This window comes from Delphinus delphis, chromosome 11, assembly GCF_949987515.2.
Source record: "Delphinus delphis chromosome 11, mDelDel1.2, whole genome shotgun sequence".
Classification (NCBI taxonomy): Eukaryota; Metazoa; Chordata; class Mammalia; order Artiodactyla; family Delphinidae; genus Delphinus; species Delphinus delphis.
In genome coordinates this window covers 8375170-8402371 of record NC_082693.1, presented here as the reverse complement: position 1 = coordinate 8402371, position 27202 = coordinate 8375170, and the positions used below count along the sequence as shown (strand labels likewise).

Sequence of the window (27202 nt, the reverse complement as noted above, 5' to 3'; positions counted from 1 at the left end):
AAGAAGCAAATATTAATTTGTATGCACAGAGATCTCATAGAAAAGGGACCTAAGAAGTGGCCAAAGCAGGCTTTTATACTTTTTAGAAGAATAAACAATAAATTTGTGAGGAATTGACAGGAAAAAAAAAACAACTTAGGATTAATTAGTGAAGAATCTAGACAGTTTGGGCTTGGGGTAATAAATTAAAGAAGTAACAAGATACCCTATCTCTGGTGATAAGTGCAACCTACCTCCAGACACAGAGAGTGCACTTTTCATATGAGAGATTTATTTTCTGTTTTCACGGAGACAGGAGATTCAAATTGTTCTTAAGTAACTTTAATTCAAAATAGTCAATATCCATTGAGGTATATTTGGGGGTAGTCTGTCTTGGGCCCAAATGATAACCTGCATGTAATCAATTTTTCTGAGCATTTCCAATTCCATAGAAAAAATGTGTATTCACTCAGCGTTGGTTAGCATGTTCTCTGTGTGACAATTAGTCAACCATTATTTTACTATTGTTTTTGTGCTTATTTGAAGATTAAAATCATATCCTTGACTTCATGTTGTCTCATATATTTTAGTACTTTACCACTCCCAAGAAATACTAGAACCCTAGAACACTTTAACTCAAATTACTTCTTTCCCAACATTTTATTGTGGTCATGCATCTAATTCTAGTTTTACTCTTTGCACTTCTCAAGGTATTTTTATTACTGCTTTGTATAATCGATATTAATTTATATTACCCTTTCCATGGCTTTTCATTTCTTGGCCACATTTCCATGTTTCTACCTGAAATCATTTTCCTCCTGCTTGAGGAACTCCTTTTAATGTTTCTTTCAGTGTAGATTTGGGGGTGATAAATGTCTTTGTGCTGACTTCACTTCCAAAACGTATCTTCACTTGTTATAAAAATCTAGGTTTTCTGTTGTTTTCTTTCACCACTTTAAAAAAATATTATTTTCTCATGTTTCCATTATAAAGGCACTGGCCATTCTTACTATACCTCCTTCTTTGTGCTGCTTTTTCTTTTTAACTTTGCCTTTAATTTACAGTCGTTTTACTATAACGTTCCTAGGTATAATTTTCAAAAGTCTATCTTGTTTTAAATTTGCCAAGCTTCTTTTTTTTTTTTTCAATATTTATTTATTTATTTATGGCTGTGTCAGTTCTTAGTTGCACCACATGGGACCTTTCATTTGTCTGTTTGTTTGTTTTACCTCTTGGTACAATAAAAGAATTTTTGCTTGACTGTTTTCACTGTAATTATACATATATAAAATATGAAACCTTCTTCCAGATAGTATTCACATAATCCTCTGGTAAGTATTAGATTCTACAGATATTGTCTTAATCCAACAGTGACTGAGTTGATTAAGTCTAAATTGCAGTTTCTGCAAAATTCTATCTACCTTTTTCTTACCAATTCACCACTTCTTCTTTACCCCAGCACCTAAGACTAAACCTTCTAGAAATTCCATCTGAGATCCTGGATAATTACTATAGCTCCTTTTCCTTGTGGGAGACTGAATCTAAATTTTTTTCTCCTCAACACCACATGACTGTCACAACTCCACTCTGCTTTTCACAATTTTCTTCTTAGTCTCTTTCCCTGTGAAGTTTAATAATTTGGCAAACGGCTTGAAGGAAAAATATTAATCTCACTTCTTTGGTCCTCTTTTGTCTTCAGGATTTTGGCCTTTCAAGTGCATTGGCAGAGATTTTTATCTCATCTAGGAGAGTGCCTGCTAGCCATGGCCCTCTGCCCAGATTCTGAGCAGGTGACCCTTCACCAAAATACCTCTGGGAGACGAGGGACTCCCAAAATGTTTACTCACTTCTCTGAATCTTTCCTGTTCCTCCAGTTACCTTAAAAACTTTCCAGTACCTTTAAAATTTGTTTGTTTGTTTGTTTGAATCTGGCTCTTCTAATTCTTCTCAACATCAGGTTGCTCTCTCTCAACTTGCATTATTATAGACAGAAGTACATATGAACTTGCAAGTTTATCCTTCTTACATCATTTCATGATTTTGTTGTCAAAGAGAAAAGGAAGTAACCTTAATAAATTTCACATTTTCTTGGAATTCCCAATCAGCTGACAGAACTAATAACATTACTTTTACCATTATTATCATGGTATGACAACATAAAGCTACAGTTTATTGTCACTTACCGTGATCCAGAAACATGGACAAAAGATTTAAATATGTCTTATTTAATTGGTCAAACTACATAATGAGGCTGATATTATTACTTTTATTTTAAGATGAACTCCTTGAGTGAGGGACCAAGTAAATTTGTTCTAAATTCACAGTTAGTGACAGAGTCCACGATTAAATGATCTGATTTGGAAATTAGTTTGAAATTAAGGCAGTAAATAAAGGTCAGTGTTAACTCAGTGTGGAATCTGTTAATATCAAATCTCTCAGTTTCACAGTGCTGTAACCGTTCCTCATTCCGAGAAAAGGAAACTGAAAACTAAGTGGCCAGATAATGATGTGGTTATTCACTTGACATTTATCACATATTTTTGAAGTTTAGTACATTTGAGTCACCAGGCCTCATGGTGGATTCTGAGTGTAGAATAATGAAAAGATATAGTCCCTTCCTTTGAGGAACTTAATAGAAAACTGAATAGTTAAGTGGGTATATATGATTCATTGTGACAAGTTATTGATACAAAAGGCAGTGGAATTAGTTATTATGAGAGCACTTAATGAGATACCTAACCGAGGGACATTTTCCCAAAGAAGTGTTAAATAAATTTGCAAACTGAAGACTTGAATAGGCGTTGGCTAAATGAAAAAGTGAGGCATTTGAGTTTGAAAGGGGAAATGTTCCAGTTGAAGGGAACTGCAAAAGAGAAGAGAATGTATATAGCACAGTTGGAAAACCCCTTGAAATTTAAGATGACTCAAGCACAAATTATAAAAGAAGCATGAGAAAAGAACTTTCCAAATAACACAAAGGCTCTTTATTAAACTACACAAATTTTGTCATTCCTACACCTTATTGTCCTGTTTACTTTCTTATGAAAACCTATATCCGATACCTGATACCCTGTGTAAGATACAGTGACATGTTTTTCCATGGTTCCTAGGGAGCTGCAGTGTGCAGGGAGAAAGTACACAGAATGTTGTCTTAATTTCACTGAGGAAAAACATTTTTTAGCAGGTGCCAGATGAGGAACCTAGGACAGCTAGTGCTCAAAAAACCCTAATTCTCTGATGGGTTTTGGGAAAAGCATTTTTAAAGGGGGGGTGTCAGGGTGTGCGGTCAGCTTGATTCTGATTGGTTGATGGTCAGGTAACAGGGTGGTGTCACAGGGGTTAACATCAGTCCTTGGGCTCCAGTAGGTCTGGGGGCTAGTAGTCATGGTCATCAAGTAGTTAACTTCTGCCATTAGGTTGCGCGGCGGGGGGGTGGGGGGGTGAGGGGGTGGTGGGGGGGGGGGTGTTAAGCATCTGTAAAACAGCTCAGGAAATGCGCATCAGATACTACCATCTAGGTAATCCAGAGGAGCTAAAGATTCTATGACTGCCACAGGGCTGATTGCTGTCTACATTGCTACCTGGCCCAGCTGCTGTTTCTGTGACTACATGTTCATGTCCTTTCAATCATTAATTCTTGAGCTTTCTGTGACCCAGAAGAGGCCTGGGAGACTATACCTTTTCTCCAAACAAGAGGCAGGCAGAGGACATGGCGGGAGGGGTGTGTCCCAGGAAGACCCCACAATGTCCTGCTCAGTCACAATTATTCATGCTGGCTTAAGGAAATATTATGAACTTTATTTTTCTTTTTTGAATTTTTTTAATACAGCAGGTTCTTATTCGTTACCTATTTTATACATATTAGTGTATGTATGTCAATCCCAATCTCCCAATTCATCCCACCACTCCCAGTGAAGCTTTGGTCTGGAGAATATCTACAACCTTTTCCTTCAGGGCTCAGATAAAGCTATATCCCTCAAGAATAGAACACTGGCCAGAGACTCTTTTGATGGGCCAGCGCCTGGGTTTAAATGTTCTGAATACCAGTGTTCCTTCAAGAGTAGGAGAAATGGTATATTTCATCCTAGGGTATCATGAAAAGGATCTGAGAGAAATGATTGAAGCCCACTTGATCTCAGAGAGACAGCAGAGAGCGGTGGCTTGAAGCGAGTTCTTAGTTCCCTGCCCAGGAATTGAACCTGGGTAGCCTGGATGAAAACCAGGAAACCTAGCCACTAGTCCACCAGGGGCTAGAGGCTAGAAGCAAAATTCCCCTGGCTCTTGCCCCATTGAAAAATGCATTTCTCAAGGAGGCAAAAACTGTAAAGCCAGGTACAGAGTTTATTATTAGAGACACAGCACAAGTGGGAGAGCACAGAGAGAAACCGTTTGTTTAGTTAAGACAGAAGCAAGACAGAGATGCACACCAGGAGAGCAAGGGTATGGGCATCCTTCCTAATGGGGAGGAGAGCGGTAAAGAGGTGGTTAAGTAATTTACACAGGGCAGTTCTTCCGGGTCTTTGTTTATCTTTTGCCAATTACCTTGTTTCTTTTTCCACACCTGACCTGCCCTAAGACCCTCCCCAACATGTATGCACAACTTTTTTCCAAGATGGATTCCAGCCCAGAGGCCTATGGGGGGCCTTGGCATCACATATTATGGGGTGGTGTCCCCTCCTTTTTGACCGCCAAAGACCCTTTCTGTGCATGTGCAGTTGGGGAGGTCTCCCTTGCCCCAAGGAGAGGAAATATGTGACCTCTTGATCTTTTGCTCAAACAGCGTTTAGCCCCTCTCTGTCCTTGCCATGACTGTTACCTTAAAGTGTCCACAGGAAACAAAGTTCAGCTATTTACCCCGTTCCTGTTGTTATTTCTGTCTCAAAGTGCAGACAGGAAGTTGGTCATAAATATCTAGCCTGGAGCCCACTTGTCTCCTCTCTCAAGAAATGTAGGGGTCTTCCCTGGTGGCGCAGTGGTTGAGAGTCCGCCTGCCGATGCAGGGGACACGGGTTCGTGCCCCGGTCCGGGAAGATCCCACATGCCGCGGAGCGGCTGGGCCCGTGAGCCATGGCCACTGAGCCTGCGCGTCCGGAGCCTGTGCTCCGCAACGGGAGAGGCCACAACAGTGAGAGGCCCGCGTACCGCAAAAAAAAAACTAAGTTACAATATGGCTTTGATAAAATGACAAGGAGAAAAGCTTCCTGCTGAGGGCTGTTTTCTGTAAAGAGCTGCTTACATGCAGGAGACCCCTCTGTCTTATCACTAACCTCAGACTACTATTACCAGACTATCAGCTCTCTTCCCTAGTTTCCCCTTCAGTAATCTCGTAAACAAACTGTGCGAACAAGATAGCATTGAAAGAAAGGTCACAAGAAGTCAACAAGCCTGCACGACAAGTCTGCACACAGTGGAGGATGGCAATGATTCTGACCCTCCATCTCAATGATTAACGAGGTTGTTTCCTTTTATCCCTTTAAAAACATTCATGACCAAACAGAATCTTTGGAGGTGGTTCTGGGGGACACCGAGTCCACCATCTCCCCAGATTGCCAGCATTCTGATTAAAAGCAACTTTCCTTTTTACCAACACTTGCCTCTGTCCAGTATTGGTTTTTGGAGCAGTGCGCAGTGGGACCTCATTTGGTAACATTATTTTTAAATTAAACTTTAAAAAACTTTTCAGATCATTTTAGATTCACATGCAGTTGTAAGAAATACTACAGAAAGATCCAATGTCGTTTTTACCCATTGTCCCCCACGGTAACATCTTAAAAGCTGCCATATGAAATCACAACTAAGATGAGGATACTGACATAGTCGAGATGCAGAATGATTCCATCACCACATAGATCCATCCTCTGGCTCTTTCATGGCCACACTCCCTTTTCCTCTCCCTTCACCCATCCTTTGCCCCTGTTCTTCATCTCTATAATTTTGTCATTTCAAGAATGTTATAAAAATGAACTCAAACAGTATGTAAACTTTTGTGATTGGCTTTTTGACTTTTAACATTGATTCAACCATATTGTTCCATGTATCAACAGTCCATTCCTTTTTTATTGCCGAGTAGTATTCCTTTGTATGGTTGTAACAGCATTTGCTTAATCATTCATCCATTGCAGAACATCTGGTTCTTTACAGGTTTGGGCTATTACAAACAAAGATATGTGTTTAGTATTAAAAGAAACTGTCAATGTCACAACAAGATGACAAAATAGGAGGTTCTGGACTCTTCTTTCCTGCCACAATACACCAATTTAACAGCCACACATAGATTAATTCCTTTGTGAGAAATCCAGAAGCTGGTAGAGAGCCTTTTTTACCCTGGATGAGTGTGAAACTAATCACATCAAAACTGGTAGAAAATGCTGACAACACTTTTTCACCACATTCCCCATCCTGTGAGCCTCTACATATAATCAGGAGGGCATGTCCTGCTCCCAGATTCCCCCCGAGGAGCAAAGGGTTTGGTCTGCACATCTAGTACCCCAACTTTTCTAGGTGCTGCCTGAGGGGCTGGGCATACCTAATACCCTGAGGACTGCCAAGAACAAAGGGGTGTTATTTTTTATTTTAACTGAAGTATAGTTGGTTTACAATGTTGTGTGTGTACAGCACAGTGATTCGGTTGTACACATATATATTCTTTTCAGATTTTTTTTGCTCGTATGTTATTACAAAATATTGAGTATAGTTCCCTGTGTTATACAGTAATTCCTTGTTGGTTATCTATATCTGTATCTATATACAGTAGTGTGTATATATTAATCCCAACCTCTTAATCTATCCCTCCCCCTGCTTCCCCTTTGGTACCCATAAGTTTGTTTTCTATGTCTATGAGTCTCTTTCTGTTTTGTGTAATAAGTTCATGTTTGGTACCCATAAGTTTGTTTTCTATGTCTATGAGTCTCTTTCTGTTTTGTGTAATAAGTTCATGTTTACCTTTTTTTTTAGATCCCACATATAAGTGATATCATATATTTGTTTTTCTCTGCCTGATTTATTTCACTTAGCATGTTAATCTCTAGGTCCAACCATGTTGCTGCAAGTGGCATTATTTCATTCTTTTTCATGGCTGAGTAATATTCCACTGTATATATGTACCACATCTTCTTTATCCATTCATCTGTTGATAGACATTTAGGTTGCTTCCATGTCTTGACTATTGTAAATAGTGCTGCTATGAACATTGAGGTGCCTGTATCTTTTCAAATTATAGTTTTCTTTGAATAGATGCTCAGGGGTTGCTGATAGATGCGAGTGGGGTCGCTGGGTCCTATGGGAACTCTAGCAAACGGGCTGTTTTAAATGAGCATGAGGGTACTTCCCAGAGCTCCTCCCTTCAGCTCAGTGCAGAACGAAAAGATGATAAAGCCCACTCCCAGCTTTTCCTTAGAAGTTGGACTGCACAGCTTGTACCACAACTTTTTTGTCTGCTACCCAAGGATCTGGTTTCTAATTTGCCTGTCTCAGAGAACTAAGGAGGCTCAGCGTATGCTAATCCTGCTGGAACCTAACATCCTCTAAACTCCTGGGGGCCACCAAGAACAAAGACAGAGGTTTGGATGAACAAAAGTTTAAAACATTGTATATGCATACAATGGACTATTATTCAACCTTAGATAAGAAGGAAATCCTGAAATATGCAACCACATGGATGAATCTTGAGGACATTATGAGAACTGAATTAAGCCACTCACAGGACAAACACTGCATGATTCCAGTTACTGAGGTACCTACAGTAATCAAACTCATAGAAGAAAAGAACAGAATGGTGGTTGCCAGAAACAGGGGGAGGGAAAAATTGGAGTTGCTAATCAACATGTATAAAATTTCAGTTATGCAAGATGAATAACTTTTAGATATCTGCTGTACAACATTGTGCCTATAGATAAAAATACTATACTGTATACTTAAAAATTGGTGAAGAGGGGGTTTCCTGTTAAGTGTTCTTACCACACACACACAAAAAAATTGTCAAACTATTTTCCAGAAAGTCTGTAATATTTTATATTCCCATCAGCAATGTATGATCCAGTTTCTCTGCATCCTCATCAGAATTTTGCATTGTCATTCTTTTTTTTTTAATAATTCTGGCATGTATATAGTTACTTATCACTGTTGTTTTAATTTGCATTTCTCTAGTGGCTGATGACCACGAGCATCTATTCTTGGTCTTATTTGCCCTCTGAACATTCTCTTCTGGAAAATGTCTGCTCGTGTCTCTTGCCCATTGTGTGGTGAAGAATTAACTTTACTCAAAGTGAGGTCTGACCTTTGTCCCAGTTCCTGGAGGTAACCGCTAAACCTTTGGATTTTCCCAAGTAATAGAAACATCCTGGCTAGATAGCGTGGACAAAGAATGACCCCTGCCATTTCAGTAAACAGAGGATGCTGTGGCCATAAATCCATCAGCCCATTTCAGCCGCCTCCAGCGGTGCACCCTGAGAGGAATCCAGGAAGAAGAAAAACAGGATACTGGCCCTAGATAGTCAAGATGCACATCAAAGGAATAATTTCAATGAGTCCAGACTCTTGCATCTTCCCATACATAGAAAAGCACTAAAATTACTCATTTGAGATGTCTGGTTTTTATGTGGTTAGCAGTAACCTTCTGATGTTCAACTACATCATCTTTTTTTTTTCAGCAAAAACTCCTATATACTCTGGCTTCTCCCTTACCTCTTACCCCTTACCCCTTACCCCTTTGGAACAGTCCCTCAGAGCTATCTAAGAGGCTGCCAACTGTGGGCTATAGTCCTCAGTAAGTCTGTCGAATAAAACATAAGTATCAACTTTTAGGTTATGCATATTTTTCAGCCAACAATAGTTTATGCTAATGTGAGGATAGTCACACCAGAAAGAACAACCATGTGAGTACATGTGAGAAGAGGGTTGGGGCTTTGAGTCACGTGATATTAGCCTTATGTTCACGAGTGAGAGGAGACTATACCAAAGTCAATTGTTTTCCATGACCCCCAAAATGAGCAAGCAAAATGTGGAATTAACAAAATATCATTTATTTTTATTAGCACCCTAAAAAATGAAATGCTTAGGTATACATCTAACAAAATATGTTCAAGTTCTATATGAGGAAAAGTACAAAACTCGGAAGAACAAAATCAAAGAAGTAAATAAATGGAGAGATACTCTATATTTACAGATAGGAAAACTCAATATTGTCAAGATGTCAGTTCTTCCCAACATGATCTATAGATTCAATATAATCACAATTTAAAATGCAGCAAGTTATTTTATGGATTTTGACAAAATAATTCTAAAGTTTATATGGAGAGGCAAAAGACCCAGAATAGCCAACCCAATATTGAAGGAGAAGAAAATTGGAGAGCAGACCCTACTCAATGTCAAGACTTACTATCTAGCTATAGTAATCGAGACAGTGTGGTGAAATAAGACAAATAGATCAATGGGACAGAATAGAGAGACCAGAAACAGACCCTCATAAACGTAGTCAACTGAACTTGGACAAAAGAGCAAAGGCAATACAATGGAGAAATGGTGATTGAACAATTGAAACTCCACATACAACAACAACCAAAAAATGATCTAGACGCTGATCTAACACCCTTCACAAAAAAATAACATAAAATGGATCATAGACCTAAAGGTAAAATGCAGAACCATAAAACTCCTAGAAGATAACATAAGAGAAAACCTAGATGCCCTTGGGTATGATGATGTCTTTTTAGCTACAATATCAAAGACACTATACATGAAAGAAATAATTAATAAGCTGGACTTCATTAAAATTAAAAACTTCTGTTCTGCAAAAAGGCAATATTAAGAGAATTAAAAGCAAACCAGACTGGGAGAAAATATTTGTCAAAGACACATCCACTAAATGACTGTTATTCAAAATATATATACAAAGGACTCTTAAACTCAACCTTAACAGACACCTCCTCAAAGAAGATATACAGAGGGCAAGTAAGCAAATATGAAAAAGATGTTTCATATCATATGCCATCAGGGAAATGAAGTTAGAATAATGAATAATGATGAGGTACTACTACACATCTATTATGGTCAGAATCTGGAACACTGACAACACCAAATGCTTACAAAGATATGAAGCAACAGGAACTCTCCTACATTGCTTTTGGGAATGTAAAATGATACCATCTGTTTGGAAAGAGTTTGGTGGTTTCTTACACAACTAAATATACTGACGCTATGAGTTAGCAGTTGCACTCCTTGGTATTTACCCAAAGGAGTCGGAAACTTCTGTCCACGTAAAAATCTGCATGAGGATGTTTTTAGCAGCTTTATTCATAATTACTAAAATTTGGAAGCAAGCAAGAGATCTTTCGTGGATGAATGGATAAACTGTGGAACATTCAGGCAAAAGAAATGTTATTCAGAGCTATTAAAAAATGAGCTACCAATTCATGAAAAGACATGGAGAAAACTTAGATGCATATTACTAAGTGAAAGAAATCAATCTGAAAACGCTGTTTGACGCCAGTCGTATGATATTCTGGAAGAGGTAAAACTATGGAGACAATAAAAAGATCAGTGGTTACAGGGGTCAGGGAATGGAGGAAGATAAATTGACAAAGCAAAAAGAATTTTGAGGGCAGTGAAATTGTAACTGTGCATATATGTCGATATACTTTTGTCCAAACCCATAAAATGCACAACACCAAGAATAAACACTTAAGTAAACTGTAGACTTTGGGTGATTATAATGTGTCAATGTAGGTTCATGCCTGGTGATAATAATATCAATATTATTATTGATAATGTGGGAGCTACGTATATGTCTGGTTAGGGGGTATATGCAATGTCTCTGACCTGTCCTCTCAATTTCATTGTAAACCTGAAATTTACCTAAAAGAAAATCTTTTTTTAAAAAAGTTATCTATTTTCTAGTTGGATTTTTTATTATTGAGTTTGGAGAGTTTGCTATATTCTAGATACTAGTCCTTTGTCAGACAACTTATGTGCCAACTCTTCTCCCAGTTTCTAGCTTGTCTTTTTATTGTCTTCACAGGGTATTAGGCAAACAAAAAAGTATCTAATTTTGATGAGGTGTAGTTTATTAATTTTTTCTTTTATGAATCATGCTTTTGATGTCAGGTCTAAGAATTTATTGCCTTGCTCTATATCCAAAAATTTTTCTCCTATATTTTTTTCTAAAATCTTTCTAGTTTTATGTTTTAGATTTATGCCTGGAGTCCCTTTGGGGCTAATATTGGTTTCAGATGTAAGGTTTAGGTCAAAGTTCATTTTTTGCCAGAGGATGTCCAAGTGCTCCAGCATCATTTACTCACTGAATTGCTTTGGTACCCTTGTGAAAATTCAGTTGGTCATATTTATGTGGGTCTATTTATGGGTTCTCTGTTCTTTTGTATTAATCTATGTGTCCAGCACTCTGCCAACATTGTTTAATGACCTTAGCAATGTAGTAAACCTTAACATCATATAAAATGATTCCCTCCAATTTGTTCTTTTTCAAGATTGTTTTGTTATTCTAGGGCCTATGTCTTTCCATTTGAATTCTGGAATAGTCTATTTCTTTGAAAATCCTGCTGGATTTTGACATAAATTGCATTAAACCTATAGATCACTTTGGGAAGAACTGATATTTTTACTATATTAAGTCTTCAAATCCACAAACACAGTCTGTACCTCCATTTATCCAGTTTTCTTTCATTTTTTTAATCAGCGTTTTAAAATTTCAGCATTCATTTCATGAATGTGTTTTAATTTTGTACATAAATATTTCACTTTCTTTGGAATGACAGGTGCTATTGTGTTTCTCATTTGTTTCCACTTCTTAATTGTTAGTATATAAAAAGTGATTTAAGTTTTGTGTCTTGAACTTGTATCCTGCAACCTTTCTGGACTCATTAATTCTAGGAGGCTTTTGTTTTGTTTTTTATATTTTGGAGAGGCAGTGACACAATTATATTATATGACCCTGATTAGCCTTAGGAGTTTGGGTGGTACACTGAGAGTAAAGGAGAAGTCATTAGTAGATTTTATTTAAAGGAGTGACCCGATCACACTTTGCATTAGAATAATCCATCTGGTTACAATATAAAGAATGAATCAGAATGAATTTAAAGGGGAAGAATGGGTAAGTCCCAAATTATGTAGATGTTTTTCTGGGTACTTTTGCAGGCTTGTTCCTGTGGAGAAATGTTTTCCTCATGAGCTTTGAATGATTAATTCAACCAGTAGTGATTTCTACTGAAGCACTAGAAATTGATTTATACAGCTCACTGACTTCCTGCTGGTGGCAGCAGGAAAGTGGCAATGGATTTATCATCACTTAGACGTTCCCACACTGGTAGCAGAATATTTGCTGTTATTTTTACTTTTATTTCCATAGAGCAATAATGGAAGAAAAACTATTTATTAAATATTTACTAAGTCAGATATAGTGACAAGAGACTTTCATCTGTTACCTCATTTGAATCTTAAAACTAGCCAGTGAAACTGGTAGTCATACACATATATATAAATTTTTTTTCTGGTTGAAGTCTGATTTTATTTCAGATTGAAACTAGAGTTAAGGTCTATGAAATATAGAAACATTAGCATTTAGAAGAAAAAGTTCTTTTATGTCAGAAAGTCATCTCAATTTGTACAGAATATTCTTCTTAATATTATTTAGACTTACTTGTACCCCTCCCCATCCAAGATTGACAGTTTTGTCAGGAACTGTGAAGGTTCTGAGACTGCTTTGTCTGCACGCTCCCAAGTGAGTTTGGTATAGTTTGATATCCATCAAAGGTTTGATTTCAACATGTTTTCTTTTTTTTATTAATTTTTATTGGGGTATAGTTTCTTTACAATGTTGTCTTAGTTTCTGCTGTAAGTAAAATGAATCAGGTATACTTATATCCTCTCTATTTTAGGTTTCCTTCCCATTTAGCAAAGGGAACTCTACACTTGTATTTATTTTCCACGGGAAGAAACTCTACTTTGAGGGGCTATGTAATTTATAAAGGTCACAGCTAAGAAACAGAATTCATGCTTTAGATACATGGCTTGGAAAATAGTTTGTAAAAGAATACTAGGTCAGTTAGGGTCACAGTTTGACTCAAATTTCATTTGTAAGTTAGTCACACTAACTTAAACTTTCATATGTAAGTTTATCAATATAAAATCTTTTTTTTTTTTTTTTTTACTTTCCAGATTTCTGTGGAAATTTAGCTTTCTTTATAAGAAAGTTAGCAGAAACTACGCAAAGGTAAGCAAATAGGAAAGGATCTCATAGTCATGAAGATATATCCATAGGTATATTTAGAACATAGGCTATACCTGAGGCATTGTATTGGGTTGGCCAAAAAGTTCGTTCGGGTTTTTCCATCTCACAAAACCTGAACGAACTTTTTGGCCAACCCAATACTAGTCTCCGAGGACACAGAAGTGAACTAGACATAGTCCCTGCTTCTTAGAAAACCTGAGATAAAATGAACTGTAAGCCAAAAAGCATCCATACATAATCTCAAGTGTATATAAAAATATATAATATATATAAATATATACAAAACTGTATCTAGAATTACAAAAGGAAACTGACAAGAAAGACAAATATCATACAATATTGCTTATATGTGGAATCTAAAAAAGTGCACAAATGAACTTATCTACAAAACAGAGACAAACTTATGGTTAACAGGTGTGCCAGGTCTTAGTTGCGGTACTTGGGATCTTCAAACTTTGTTGAGGCATGCAGAATCTTTAGTTGCGGCATGTGGAATCTTTAGTTGTGGCATGTGGGATCTAGTTCCCTGACCAGGGATCAAACCCAGGCCCCCTGCATTGGGAGCACAGAGTCTTAGCCACTGGACCACCAGGGAAGTCCCTAGTCTTAGTGCTTTTTAAAATTTCCCTATATATTTTTAACTGACAGTAAGAGAATTTTGAATGTGTCAACCAATTGTATCTTTTCTCATTGGTTATTAAAATCATTTTGCATGGTTTCAGCTGTCATAGTCATTTTTATGGTCCCATGTGTACAAATACAGGGCTGTCTGTACAGAAAAGGAGGAACTCGTTCATATTTATAGGGTTCAAAATACAAATATCAGCTCATATTACTTAATACCCACTTAGTTTAGAAGCATGCTCTTCCAAATCCCTATATTACATCATTCAAGGATAGCTTGCCTCTTTGCTGGTAACAGGATTATAAATGCACATTGTTAATATTTTGGGCAGGCCAAGAAATACAGCAGCAGCTGTATATAACAATTTATAATGCATCTCTTGGAGATGGTGCGTGAAATTCCCTAAAAAGTCCTTAAAGTATTTAACTCCACGGTGACATTATTATTTGTCTTGCTGCAAATCCAGTTTCTATCTGTGTAGCTCCTGGAGCTACTAAGTCCAATGTCATTCAGGTAGGCATATTCCCCAACTCCTTTGATAACAAACCTAAAACCAAACACAAAAATATTAAAAAAGCATAGGTTGGACAGACATCTACATTCATTCCTCCTCTGTATTCTTCAGCACCCCTACTCCAGGTATTTTTCATGTGAACAAGAGAAAAGTGAAAATCTGTCATTCATATGGCTTCTTCGTAAATATATACCACGTCTGTATTTCGTTCCTTTTCTATTCTCAGAGTCCCTGCTTGAATATCAGAAGATTATCATCGTCCATACCAAATCCAGTTATGTTGTTTATCAGGTATTTAACTAGTGCTTGCTGTTGTAGCCAAGTGAACTGCTGCCATCAGCGGTGATAAAAGAAATTATCACATTTTGAGATATAGGGAAGTCATTCTGGCTTATACATGAGTTAACTTGAATTTTATGCTATCTAAAATGTGGCCTATCAAACATACATTTGTACATCCGCTTTAATTATTAAAGAAGAGGGCACATTGACCAGAAGTAAAGAATGACCATGTTAAAAATAAAAATTAGGGGCTTCCCTGGTGGCGCAGTGGTTGAGAGTCCGCCTGCCGATGCAGGGGACGCGGGTTCGTGCCCCGGTCCGGGAGGATCCCACATGCCGCGGAGCGGCTGGGCCCGTGAGCCATGGCCGCTGAGCCTGCGCGTCCGGAGCCTGTCCTCCGCGACGGGAGAGGCCACAACAGTGAGAGGCCCGCGTACCGCAAAAAAATAAAAAAATAAAGATTAAATGCCCCTCTTCTTGGGACACCAATGCTTGTCCTCATTCAATGATAAGACTCCCTTCCCAGGGGCCAAGGCCATACTGGCCGGCTGTGTACATGCTGGTCCTTTTTTTTTTTTTATTTGAAACCTTGAAGAAATGTAACCCTGACTTGTTTAATGTTCTCTGTTCTGACAAGATATTAAATATAAAATATAAAACTCTGCTGGAAACGCTGCTTCTCTGGAGCAGTTTCTCAGAGTAATCTGCGAAGCAGGCTTCCGGGCTACTCCTCAGCTTGGCTCAAATAAAACTCTTTTCTATTCTTATTATTGATTGTTTATTGATTACTTCCATTGTCAGTGGCCTTCAGTGAAGATTATTTTCAGTGTTGTCCTGACCTGTTTCATATAAGTGTGAAAATAAAACTATTTACTTAATAGTAAATTCTTAAAACGGCTTAGCTGTGATTGATGGAAGCGACAGGGCCCTTATATTTTATCTGCTCCAATGTAATGGTTAAATTCAAAATACCCCCACTGAAGTGTTCAGAATCCAAGGTATGCTCCTAAGTTCCTTCCAGAGATAATTTAGGGGGGATTCCCACGGGTTCCCTGACGACCTCCCTTTTGTGAATGGACGCAGCCGCTGGGAGAGTGGACTGAGGGTCTGTGGATATCAATGCTCCAGTGGCTTTTTGGGATTGTAGGACCCCTGCTGTGCATCAGCTGTTCTCTCTACATTCTAAATAGGGATTTCAGCACAGTTTAAGTCAGTGGATGAAAGCGGAAAAACTATGTCAAATGTCATCATTATGCTAAGATTTCAATTGAAATCACAATAAGTGTTTCCAAAGGCACAGCTAATAAGTGCAAGAGCATACAAAGGATTTCTATTTTGCACCTCATAGAGCAGTAAGCCTTCCATGCTATTAAATTTATTTTCCCATAAACACAACGCACACACATAACCACATGTAAACACAATAGAAGGAAAAGAAGACTAAAAACGTACGAGGCGTTATATTCAGTGCTGTCTGTCCATTTCCAAGCATGATGTGATGATTCTCTTCTAAGGCCAATCCAATGGTCAGAAGGGCCTTTATATCTTTTCAGGAAGTTCTATTATAAAACACAGAAAGTAAAAACACGTGTCTCTTTCATATTACTCTTGAGTCTCTCTTCCCTCCAGCCTTCTCTCTTTGGGTGGCAGCCTGGTATAATTGAAAAGCTTAGACTCTGGAGGGAGACTAGTCCCCGCTTCTCAGCTTAAGTCACTCAAATATCTCTAATCCTAAATTACATTAAAGTGACCATACATCCCAATTTGGGAAAGTCCCAGGTTATGCCTGTGGTTCCAGCATAATATTAATATTCTCACTTTCACTTCCCAAAATGTCCCAATTTGGATGATAAATTACATGATTACCATATTTCTTTGTACAATGGGAACAATACATCTAATTGAAGGTCAGCTATGAGGATTACATGAGAGAATGTATCTGAATTGTCTCACAGGGTTCCAGGCAGAGAATATACCCCAAACAAATATTAGGCACTAATATGCATCCCATGCCCCCAAGTCTACCCGGAATGGGGTCCTTCCTTATCTTTCAGCTTTCACCCTATGCAGCCTATATCTTTCTCAGGGTGCTAAGTATTCAACAAAGAACATGATCCAATAATATTTCTTACCAGCTCCTCCTCGGTTTCAAACTGACCAAGACCAGCTTTTAATGAGGTACAGAATGTCTGGCTGAATGACCAATTCCTTGCGTCTTCAGAAAAATAAAAACACTTATTTCCAAATCCAATCCATGCTTTTGGGCAGGTAACATACAGAACATGTGAGACCGTCTTCGTGTTTCTCACTAAAAGTTGGACAGACACAGTGAATCATAACAAATACATTTTCTCATCCCTTTTATCTATTTTTCCACTTACCATCCTGAGGTCAGTCTTTTTTTTTTACATATGTATATATACACACATATATATATATACATGTGTATGTGTAGGTATAGTATAACCTAATTCCAAAATGAGGGATTTGAAGAAGAACATGGCCAAATATCAACTAGACTCTTGAACTTTTATGGACTCCGCTAGTAGCATTTTGTTTTTCTTAAAATCTGAACAGGAGCTACTTTCTATAGGTAGACAAATTGTTAAAAATGTCTTCCATGCCCAAATGTGTGTGTTTTTCCCAATGAATAGTTTTCCTTTATACGTATTTTGGCACCACTCATTACATAATTTCCCTTATCATCATCTTATTTTGCTTCCAGAAACATATTCTTAAGTGCCTGGCTACATAATAAATACTCTCTGTGGATGCTGCCCAACTCTTGGTTATGTGCAGAATTGCTGAGCTGTAACGCACTACCAACTAATATTTCTAATGCCTCTTGGAATGCTACCAGCCTTAGCCACTTATAAAATACCAACTGCTACTCAATATGTGGAAATATGATTGCATTTCACTGCTTGTCAAAACAGCAGGCCTTTCTGAGATCATTTTTCTTTTTTTGGTTTCTGGGAGAATACAATATTGAGATCCATGATCACTTGCTGAGGGCAAGCTAGCAGTAGTTGGTTTTTCCTAAATGATTTTATTATATTGAGGATTTGCCTTGGAACAGAATGGTCTACAGAAACTAATATGTGAATAAATATATATATTTTATATGGTGATCTTTTACCTCTGAGGTCAGTCTTGAAATACGTACATTCAATTGTTGCCTTCCTAAGTCATCACTAGCAGTCTTATCCCAGGCACAGAAGTCACCAGTCCACTGGACTTCAAGCAGAGTACCTATGTATCTGACTTCCCAGGGGTACACGGACACTAATGGCTTTAAGGAATCAATTTCTGTAGCATTTAATTTCTGTAGTACTCTTTCCTAGTATCATACAGATCCCCTTTCCCACATCTTCCTTAGTATCAGTCCTTCTTACTCTTGACAAAAGAAAGGCAAACTCCTTGCCTTTCCTAGATTTTACTATGGTACATTTCTTAGCGGGTATAAAACCTTCTAGTAGGGCTTCTCTGGTGGCGCAGTGGTTGGGAGTCCGCCTGCCGATGCAGGGGACACGGGTTTGTGCCCCGGTCTGGGAAGATCCCACATGCCGCGGAGCGGCTGGGCCCGTGAGCCATGGCCGCTGAGCCTGCGCGTGCTCCGTAATGGGAGAGGCCACAACAGTGAGAGGCCCGCGTACCACACACACACACACACACAAAACCCAAAAACAAAAAACAAAAAAAAACCTTCTAGTAGACAAAACATAACACAGTTCAAATATTGATTTTAGTACCAAACATACAACGTAGGGTTTCCTATGTCGTTTTTTGTTTTATACATATTTCTGCTAAATATATATGAAAATATTTGGGCCCTTGTTAGTTGCTCTGAAACCAGCAAGATTTCAGAGTGTAGGCTATGGGAAGAATAGATGTTGTTGTTCCATAACCTCACTTTTTCCTCCCTTATCCAATCTGATAGGAAATACTGTTGACTCAACTTTCAAAGTAGATAGATTCTGACACCTAGTCCCACCTCCACTTTTACCATCAGAGCCAAGCCACGGTCCTCTCTGGCCTGGATCTCTACAAGTTTTCCCTAATAGGTGTTCCTGAGTCTACTTTTACTTCTAACAATCTTTTCTCAAAGTAGCTGTCAAAATGATTATTCTACAGTGAAATGCAGATCATGGCATTCCTCTCCTACAATTTCCCTCTTCCTCATCCTCCCCACTACACTCAAAATAAAAGCTGAAGTCTTTTTTTTTTTTTTTTTTTTTGCGGTACGCGGGCCTCTCACTGTTGTGGCCTCTCCCGCTGCGGAGCACAGTCTCTGGACGCGCAGGCGCAGCGGCCACGGCTCACGGGCCCAGCCGCTCCGCGGCATGTGGGATGTTCCAGGAACGGGGCACGAACCCGTGTCCCCTGTATCAGCAGGCGGACTCTCAACCACTGCGCCACCAGGGAAGCCCAAAGCTGAAATTTTTAACTGACTCATAAGGCTATTATCTCCCTGACCCCCAGCCCATTACTCTCCCTCATTCTCATTTTGCTTTAGCTGAAGAAGCCTCCTTGCTTTTCCTCCAACATACCAAGGAGATTCCTTCTTTGATTCTGCTTGTTCCTGCCACCTGGAATGCTTTCCCCATATAGCCACATGGCTCCTTCATCACCTTCAAAAGTTTGCTGAAAAGTCATCCTTTCAAGGAGGCTTACCCTGGCCCCTTGTATTCTTCAAACTGTTACCCCTATATTATAGTATCTGTGTCTTCCTGCTACAATATGAGTTCCCTGGGAGCAGGGATTTTTTTGTGTGTTTTGTTCACTGATATACCTCAGGCACTTCACACAGTGCCTGGCACATAATGGAGCTCAGTAACTATTTATCGACAACATGAACGTGTGAAGAACATAGTAAAGTTTGGAGAACAGGTAACTTACCTGACAAAAAAATGGAAAGTACCATCACAATTGTAATCAGGACAATAATAATGATGATGCAAGAGTAAAGCAGGATTAGAGGAGATGTAATTAGTAGGCGTTTTCTTTGGAGGTCTTTACCTATAAATACAAATGTCATAATCTCAATCTCATGAAGGTATTAGGAAGAAAAACTTAAATTTATCACAGAACCAACCTGTACAGTCAGCTGTACCTCAACTCCCCTATTGCCAACCCCCTTCACAAAAGGTCCAGGTCCACAAATGAGAACCACGGCCCAAGAAACTGTTTGTTTTCCCCTAGAGAATCTTCCAGTTATTGAAAGAAGAGCTAATGAGAGAATAAGAATCAGGGCGTCTCTGGTGGCGCAGCGGTTTAGAGTCCGTCTGCCAATGCAGGGGACACGGGTTCGTGACCCGGTCCGGGAAGATCCCACATGCCACGGAGCGGCTGGGCCCGTGAGCCATGGCCGCTGAGCCTGCGCGTCCGGAAACAGGAGAGTCCACAGCGGTGAGAGGCCCGCGTACGGCAAAAAAAAAAAAAAAAAAAAAAAAGGATAAGTGTTGACACTGCAATTTCCTTACAGCTGGAGAAGCGTGGATCAATGTACTTGCTTAGTCCTGTTCTACTGAACAGGACAGCGTCAGGTCTGAATAACTGAGAATTGTACTATTTACTAAAACTTCTAAGAATTATTCCCTGCCCAATGCTGATCGATTCCGTTCCACGATCACCCCTCATCATCCCTACAGGGCAGGAAGTAGCTAAGAGTGGTCACTGCCCCTTATCCCACAAGATTGTGGAATGGAAATTGACAGTGGGGAATTTTAATAGGGAAAAGCTAAATCAGACTCCATGTTCAATCTGTTTCTTTGATTTTAACCTTTGCTTTTTGTTGCTTTTCTTATTATAATCATACATCATGGTTTGCCTCAGGGAACCCTGCCCCTCTGCCTGAATGTTATACTAAAGTGCCTTGGTTGGGCTCACAGGGAGACAATCTGACCCTGCCCACCTGTGAATGGCTGCAAGAAAGAAGAAATTAACCATCCCCTCACCGAGGCTTGTCATTCCAGGATATGTTTTGCAAGACTGATGGCCCTTTTACTTTACTTCCTCACCACCTCTGATTCTATAAAAGAAACTGGCATCCAGACCTGACAAGACGGTTTACTGGAGGCACTAGTCTGCCATCTTCTCGGTCTGCCAGCTTTCCGAGTACAGTTGTATTCCCTGCCTCAACATCTCCTCTCTGATTCATTGGCCTGTCGTGTGGCGAGCTAAGCGAGCTGGCACTCAGTAACATGTTCAAAATTCTTCATTTCTTATTTTGCTTTGGCTTGATAAATTTTAGTGAGGCCCTCTCCTCCCCAAAAACCCCCAAACTCTGGCTTGCCTGAAAATGCAAACAAGCACTAAAGAAAGCACTGAGATGCATAACAGCTCATGTGTGCTCATGACCACGTGTCCCTGGGACACAAGTGAGAAGTGTTAACTCTGGAAATGACACCTGCTCTTCACACTCATGCTCTCTTTCCCCACAGGTGTTCTGTTCCCCTTCTTGCCCTATTTATAACATGAGAACCTTTTTAGAGCCCTTTTCCTATTGTAAGAGTCCTTGTGAATAATGTCTCTCTTTACTAAGTCCACACTATTGATACACAGTACAATATGGATGAATTTAAATGTATTACGCCAAGTGAAAAACAGTCAGACTCCGTAGACATTCTTCTAAAGCAAGAGTGTAAGAACTGAAAACAGATCAGTGGTTGCCAAAGGGTGAGGGAACGGGAAAGAAATGTTTACAAAGGGCATGGGCGTGGGCGGTGTGGAGCTGTTCTATATCTTGATTGTGATGTGGTTACATGATTATATGTATTTGTCGAAACTCATAGAAATGTAACCCAAGAGAGTGAATTTTACTGAATGTCAACTATACTTTGAAAAAGTTCCTGCTGACTTTCTTTTAACCACTACATTTCACGTATATCTTCCAGAATGATAGGGGGCCTCAGTTTAAATGCTAGGCAGGGGAAAACAATATCGCATTGGCTTGTTTAAACAGTATACAACATTTGGATTTTGCCTCCATAAGAAAATCTCGACCTTCATTCTTTCTGGCTCTACATTAAAGCAAAATTGTCTTAGAAACTCAGTATGTTATGACTTCCATAATTTTTTTCATTGTTAGAAGAGTAAGACGTACATCTCCCCTTACACCTCTCCAATAAATCTCCTATTTGCCCCCTTACTAATCTTCTAAAAGTCCCCCCTTTTTCTTCTCCTTTATTTCCCTATATCTAGCTCCTAACACCCTCCCTTGTTTCATGTTCCATTTCTCTTTCTTGCTTACTTATTAATACTTCTCCTTTTTTGTAGGGGAATAAAATTTGCCACCCCCAAATGTCTCTTTGGCACGTGGATTATTTCAAGCTGAAAACCATCAAGGCCCAAAAGACTCAGGAAGAATCTTTGACCATCCCCCTAACTGCCTAAAACAATTTAGATAGAAGACCTGTTCCTGGAATAGAGCTATCACCAGAGATATCTGCAAAGATTAAGAGGTGAGTGTGATGATTTTAAACTGAACATGGCCTAAAGGTCAGAGTCTACTCTTGTGTCCCTTGTCTCTGTGTGGCCCAGCAAACATTTATTCACCAAACATTTGCTTTTCCATATCCTTGTCAATGACCTTCCTCCCCTTTGAAGTCCCAAACCACTACCCCCAACATCTTTTGTCATTAGCTGGAGACAGTATTTAAGGTGAAGTTTTTGGCCATTTTAGTCTGTTACTCATTTTCCTGTGTCTCTCCCATGTATACATGTTATTAAACTTTTGTTTGATTTTCTCCTGTTATTTATCTCATGTCAATTTAATTCTTAAACCAGTCAGAAGAGCAGAGGAAAATTGCTTCCTTCCTAACACTCCTCTGGTGTGTCCTTTTTTTGTCTCCCTCTAAATTCGTATGCCTCTTATATTACACTCTGAACACAACAACCTTCAAATTTCTAGTTTGAAAAATGGTGTCAGAAATTATCTCACAGAAGAACAGAGAAATGAACCATATTACTGGTCTACTGGTTTTAACTTTTATTTTCATGTTCTAGAAAACTTAGTTAACTTACAGGAACAGTTTAAATTTCAAAAGAATAGGTTTCACATTTGCACTGGTCAAATAGTTCGGTTATGTAATCACTTGACTTAGCTAGAAAAACATTAACGTTAAGAACTTCCTTTTTCATTAAGCATGAACCCTGTGTTTCAGGAACTACAATATCCTGTTGATAAAAAATAAAATTCAGGGAGGGGGGAAGGGAAGAAGAAAGAAGGAAATGTTTGTTTTTAGCAGAAAATAGAGGTTCAGTAAAAGGTATTCTTTCTGCTGGACTGAAATACAAGCACGTGTGAGCTATGTTCTTTTTCTTTCTCATCAAATTTGCTATAAACTACAAATGCTAAAGGGTTTGCTGGCGGTTGGGTTTAGCCTCCAACTCCCACTCTCAAACACCCACATCGGTTTTTAAATGACAAAGGATCTATATACCAATAGTTCCAGTTTCTGCAGGGACTTTTTTTTTGAGTCAATAATTATTCATGGTTTTATTAAACAAAAGTCTCCTTAGAGAACAGTAAGAAATTAATTCTCAGCTAACATCAACTGGGGAGAGGGGAAGGAGGTTACAATTTTTTTTTTAATGCATGGATGTTGATAAATAACAAAATTAAACAGATACTATATTTCAACAAATGCTTTTACTAATCACTATGTTGTTTTAATACTCTGATGTTCTCATTAAATCAAAACTCTTTAACTAAAATGATTATGTTTAAAAAATGCTCATATCATTTTTATGATCACTCCTGAAAATTTCTGGTAAGGCACATTTTATAAACTACTTTGGTAAGGTACTCTAAACAGGATGACATAAGGCTAGCTGAAGAGCCACCATAATCAAAGGGCCAGGGAATGAATAGGAAAGAGAGAAAGAGAGAGAGGAAGAGAGAGAGAGAGAGGAAACACAAAAGTACACCAGAGCCTGTGAGACAGAGAGAGAGAGACATAAAGAGGAAGAGAGACAAAGGGGGAAGCAAAGAGAAAATCATTTGGACACAGAAATGAGCCTCAATAGATTTTAGCTGAAATAGTTAATGATATCACTGAATATCAGATTTACCCTTGATTCCAAAAGGAAATTTTGTGGGGGCACTTTTGTACCCAAAGGAAAGAAAATATACTTTTGTACTTAGTTAGAATTACTTTTTGAACAAAAAATTATGACGTTTATTTCTCCAAAGAAGACACACAGATGGCCAACAAACACATGGAAGATGCTCAACATCACTAATTATTAGAGAAACGCAAATCAAAACTACAATGAGGTATCACCTCACACTGGTGAGAATGAGGAAGGAAGTAGCTAAGAGTGGTCACCGCCCCTTATCCCACAAGAAGAAGAAAGAAGAAGTTAACCATCACACTGGTCAGAATGACCATCATCACACTGGTCACACTGGTCAGAATGACCATCATCAAAAAATCTACAAACAATAAATGCTGGAGAAGATGTGAAGAAAAGGAAACCTTCCTACACTGTTGGTGGGTATGTAAACTGGTACAGCCACTATGGAAGCTCCTCAAAAAACTAAAAACAGAACTACAATCCCACTCCTGGGCATATACCTGGAGAAAACCATAATTCAAAAAGATGCATGCACCCTAATGTTCATTGCAGCACTATTTACAATAGCCAGGACATGGAAGCAACCTAAATGTCCATCAACAGAGGAATGGATAAAGAAGATGTGTTACAAATATACAATGGAATATTACTCAGCCATAAAAAGGAACGAAATAGTGCCATTTGCAGAGACATGGATAGACCTAGAGACTGTTATACAGAGTGAAGTAAGTCAGAAAGAGAAAAACAAATATCATATAATATCACTTATATGTGGAATCTAGAAAAATGGTACAGATGAACTTATTTGCAAAGCAGAAATAGAGACACAGATGTAGAGAACAAACTTACAGATGCCAAGGGGGGAAGGGAGGGGTGGCATGAATTGGGAGATTGGGGTTGACATATACACACTACTATGTATAAAATAGATAACTAGTGAGAACCTACTGTATACCACAGGGAACTCTACTCAGTGCTCTGTGCTGAACTAACTGGGAAGGAAAACTAAGAAAGAGGGGATATATGTATAACTGATTCACTTTGCTGCACAGCAGAAACGAAGACAACACTGTAAAGCAACCATACTGCAATAAATATTTCTTTTAAAATTGTGAGTTTTAATCCTATTTCTTCTAGAAAATGTGACACCAGGTCAAAGGTCACTTCAGAAGTGAAGCCATCTCCAACTCCCTAGGTTTCATTAAATATATTGTAGCACTAATCACATCAAATTGGAGTAACTCATTTGGCTGTCCTTGAGATGATGAAACCCTGAAATCAGGGTCTAAATACAATTTGTCTTTGTAGCCCAGTGTCTAACAAATAACAAATTCCAAGTATATGATTACTAGATTCAATCAGACTACAGAATAGGTGTCATGGTTAATTTTGTTTTTTTACATATACATGTATCTATTCTTTTTCAAATTCTTTTCCCATTTAGGTTGTTACCTAATATTGAGCTGAGTCCCCTGTCTATACAGTAGGTACTGGCAACTTTTATTAGTATATGTATTTCCAAATTGTTAGATATACCAAAAAAAAAAAAAAACCTCAAAAATAAATAAACAAAGGGGTGGGATAGGGAGGATGAGAGAAAAGCTCAAGAGGGAGGGGATATGGGGATATTCGTATACTTATAACTGATTCACTTTGTTGTACAACAGAAACTAACACAACATTGTAAAGCAGTTATACTCCAATAAAGATATATTAAATAAATAAATAAAAATTAAAAAAACAAATCCATTGTTGTCTGTTTGTCATGACTCTGGGATATAATGATCTGTTATTTAATATCATAATGTGACTTGCCAGGGTGCAGGTTGCCAGCAAGGACTAATAAAATAAACCCGGGCTTCCCTGGTGGCGCAGTGGTTGAGAGTCCGCCTGCCGATGCAGGGGACGCGGGTTCGTGCCCCGGTCTGGGAAGATCCCATATGCCGCGGAGCGGCTGCGCCCGTGAGCCATGGCCGCTGAGCCTGCGCGTCCGGAGCCTGTGCTCCGCAACGGGAGAGGCCACAACAGTGAGAGGCCCGCGTAAAGCAAAAAAATAAAATAATAAAATAAAATAAAAAAAAATAAAATAAACCCAGAGAACATTTTTCTCTTAGCCTCCTGTAACCTAATTCACTGTGCAGAAATATTTAAGTAACGTACACAGTAACACAATCACCAACACAACAATTACACACTTGTCCTCTCACCCACCTCTAGTCCCTCAAAACATCTCTCCTTCTATGGAGGTTAACTGTGAAGAATTATATTCCTGCAGTGCAATTTCTATCCTGCTGTCAGTGGTCAGTGGAATAAAAGCTGTTTTGTTTTGTCAAAGCTTATCAATTTTACCTTACCAGATCGTCCCTCCTCCATGCTTTCTCTGGAGGTAGGTTCTGTCTGTAAGATTTTCAAAGAAGCTTCCTCCACAGTCATGCTTCTGCTTCATCAGGAGCACTTGGCACTGTCTCGAAATAGTTGCAAAAGCATGAACTGGGAGGGGAAACAGTTTGAATCTGAACAATCAGCTAAAAGAAAAGCAAAACTACCGCCCAGTAAGTGGGCTGTAAAGGAAATAAATGAAGCTGACAAGTCCATTAGAATTTTAAAATGCAAAGTGCTTTTAACTTAGAAAGATTGGGGCTTCTCTAGTGGAGCAGTGGTTGAGAATCTACCTGCCAATGCAGGGGACATGGGTTCGAGCCCTGGTCTGGGAAGATCCCACATTCCACAGAGCAACTAGACCCGTGAGCAACAACTACTGAGCCTGCGCGTCTGCAGCCTATACCCCACAACAAGAGAGGACACGATAGTGAGAGGCCCGCGCACTGCGATGAAGAGTGACCCCCGCTCACCGCAACTAGGGAAAGCCCTCGCACAGAAACAAAGACCCAACACAGCCAAAAATAAATAAATTAATTAATTAATTAAAAAAAAAAAGATCAACTCCACAGACTTCTGTTCCCTGTCAAAATGGAATAACAGGGACCAGATTTACTTTCTTGCCTGAATCAACTAAAAAGAAAAAAAAGAAAATGTGTGAAAAAAAAATACTTTTCAATCACTGGGCATCAATCAATGAAGGGCAGTGATCTTCTGAAAACAAATTTGGTGAGTCCTGCAATTGCCCCAGCTACTGCCCAGAGACAGTTCTGTATGTGTGATTTAAGCAGGGGAAAACCAGAGAAATGCCAAGAGATTCCCTGAGGTGAAGAGGGGAAGCTCAGAGACAAGGGCTATGCAGATAGAGTATCAGAAAAGAAAGAGATACACAGCCAGAGGATTCTGGGGGTGTACAGAGTGTCCCCCTTGGGTATTCAGCAGTGTACTGATCAGCACTTGTGTATGAGGATGGAGGGAAAAAAACATGAAATGACTAGAGGAAGCAGTATCCAGTGTTCCCATCCAGATGGGAATAGTGCCTGTTCAGACCAGCCAGACTGGGAAACCTCATCATTTATGGGGCCTTTTAGGAGTACTCATA

The 27202-nt window shown here is 38.9% G+C and overlaps 1 protein-coding gene across 2 annotated transcripts; it reads right to left on the bottom strand.

The window, feature by feature from the left end:
* Window positions 1-13989: 13989 nt before the first annotated feature.
* On the bottom strand, window positions 13990-26206 carry LOC132433495 (C-type lectin domain family 2 member D11). Of its 2 annotated transcripts, XM_060024291.1 has the most exons (5): window positions 26076-26206; window positions 19540-19659; window positions 16773-16948; window positions 16093-16199; window positions 13990-14391 (listed from the first exon to the last, which is right to left on the bottom strand). In XM_060024291.1, the coding sequence occupies exons 1-5, from the start codon at window positions 26152-26154 to the stop codon at window positions 14247-14249; spliced, it is 627 nt and encodes a 208-aa protein (XP_059880274.1). In that variant the 5' UTR covers window positions 26155-26206; the 3' UTR covers window positions 13990-14246. The 2 variants fall into 2 exon arrangements, with proteins under 2 accessions (XP_059880274.1, XP_059880275.1); XM_060024292.1 differs by lacking the exon at window positions 19540-19659 and having other exon boundaries at window positions 26076-26193.
* Between the last annotated feature and the right edge of the window lie 996 nt (window positions 26207-27202).

Coding starts and splice junctions, on each gene's coding strand:
- LOC132433495 (XM_060024291.1), bottom strand. CDS start 26,154: ATGACTGTGGAGGAAGCTTCTTTGAAAATCTTACAGACAGAACCTACC. Junction 19,660..26,075: donor CATGGAGGAGGGACGATCTG/GTAAGGTAAAAT, acceptor TTGTATTTATAG/GTAAAGACCTCCAAAGAAAA. Junction 14,392..16,092: donor AGCACTGAATATAACGCCTC/GTACGTTTTTAG, acceptor GTTTGGTTTTAG/GTTTGTTATCAAAGGAGTTG.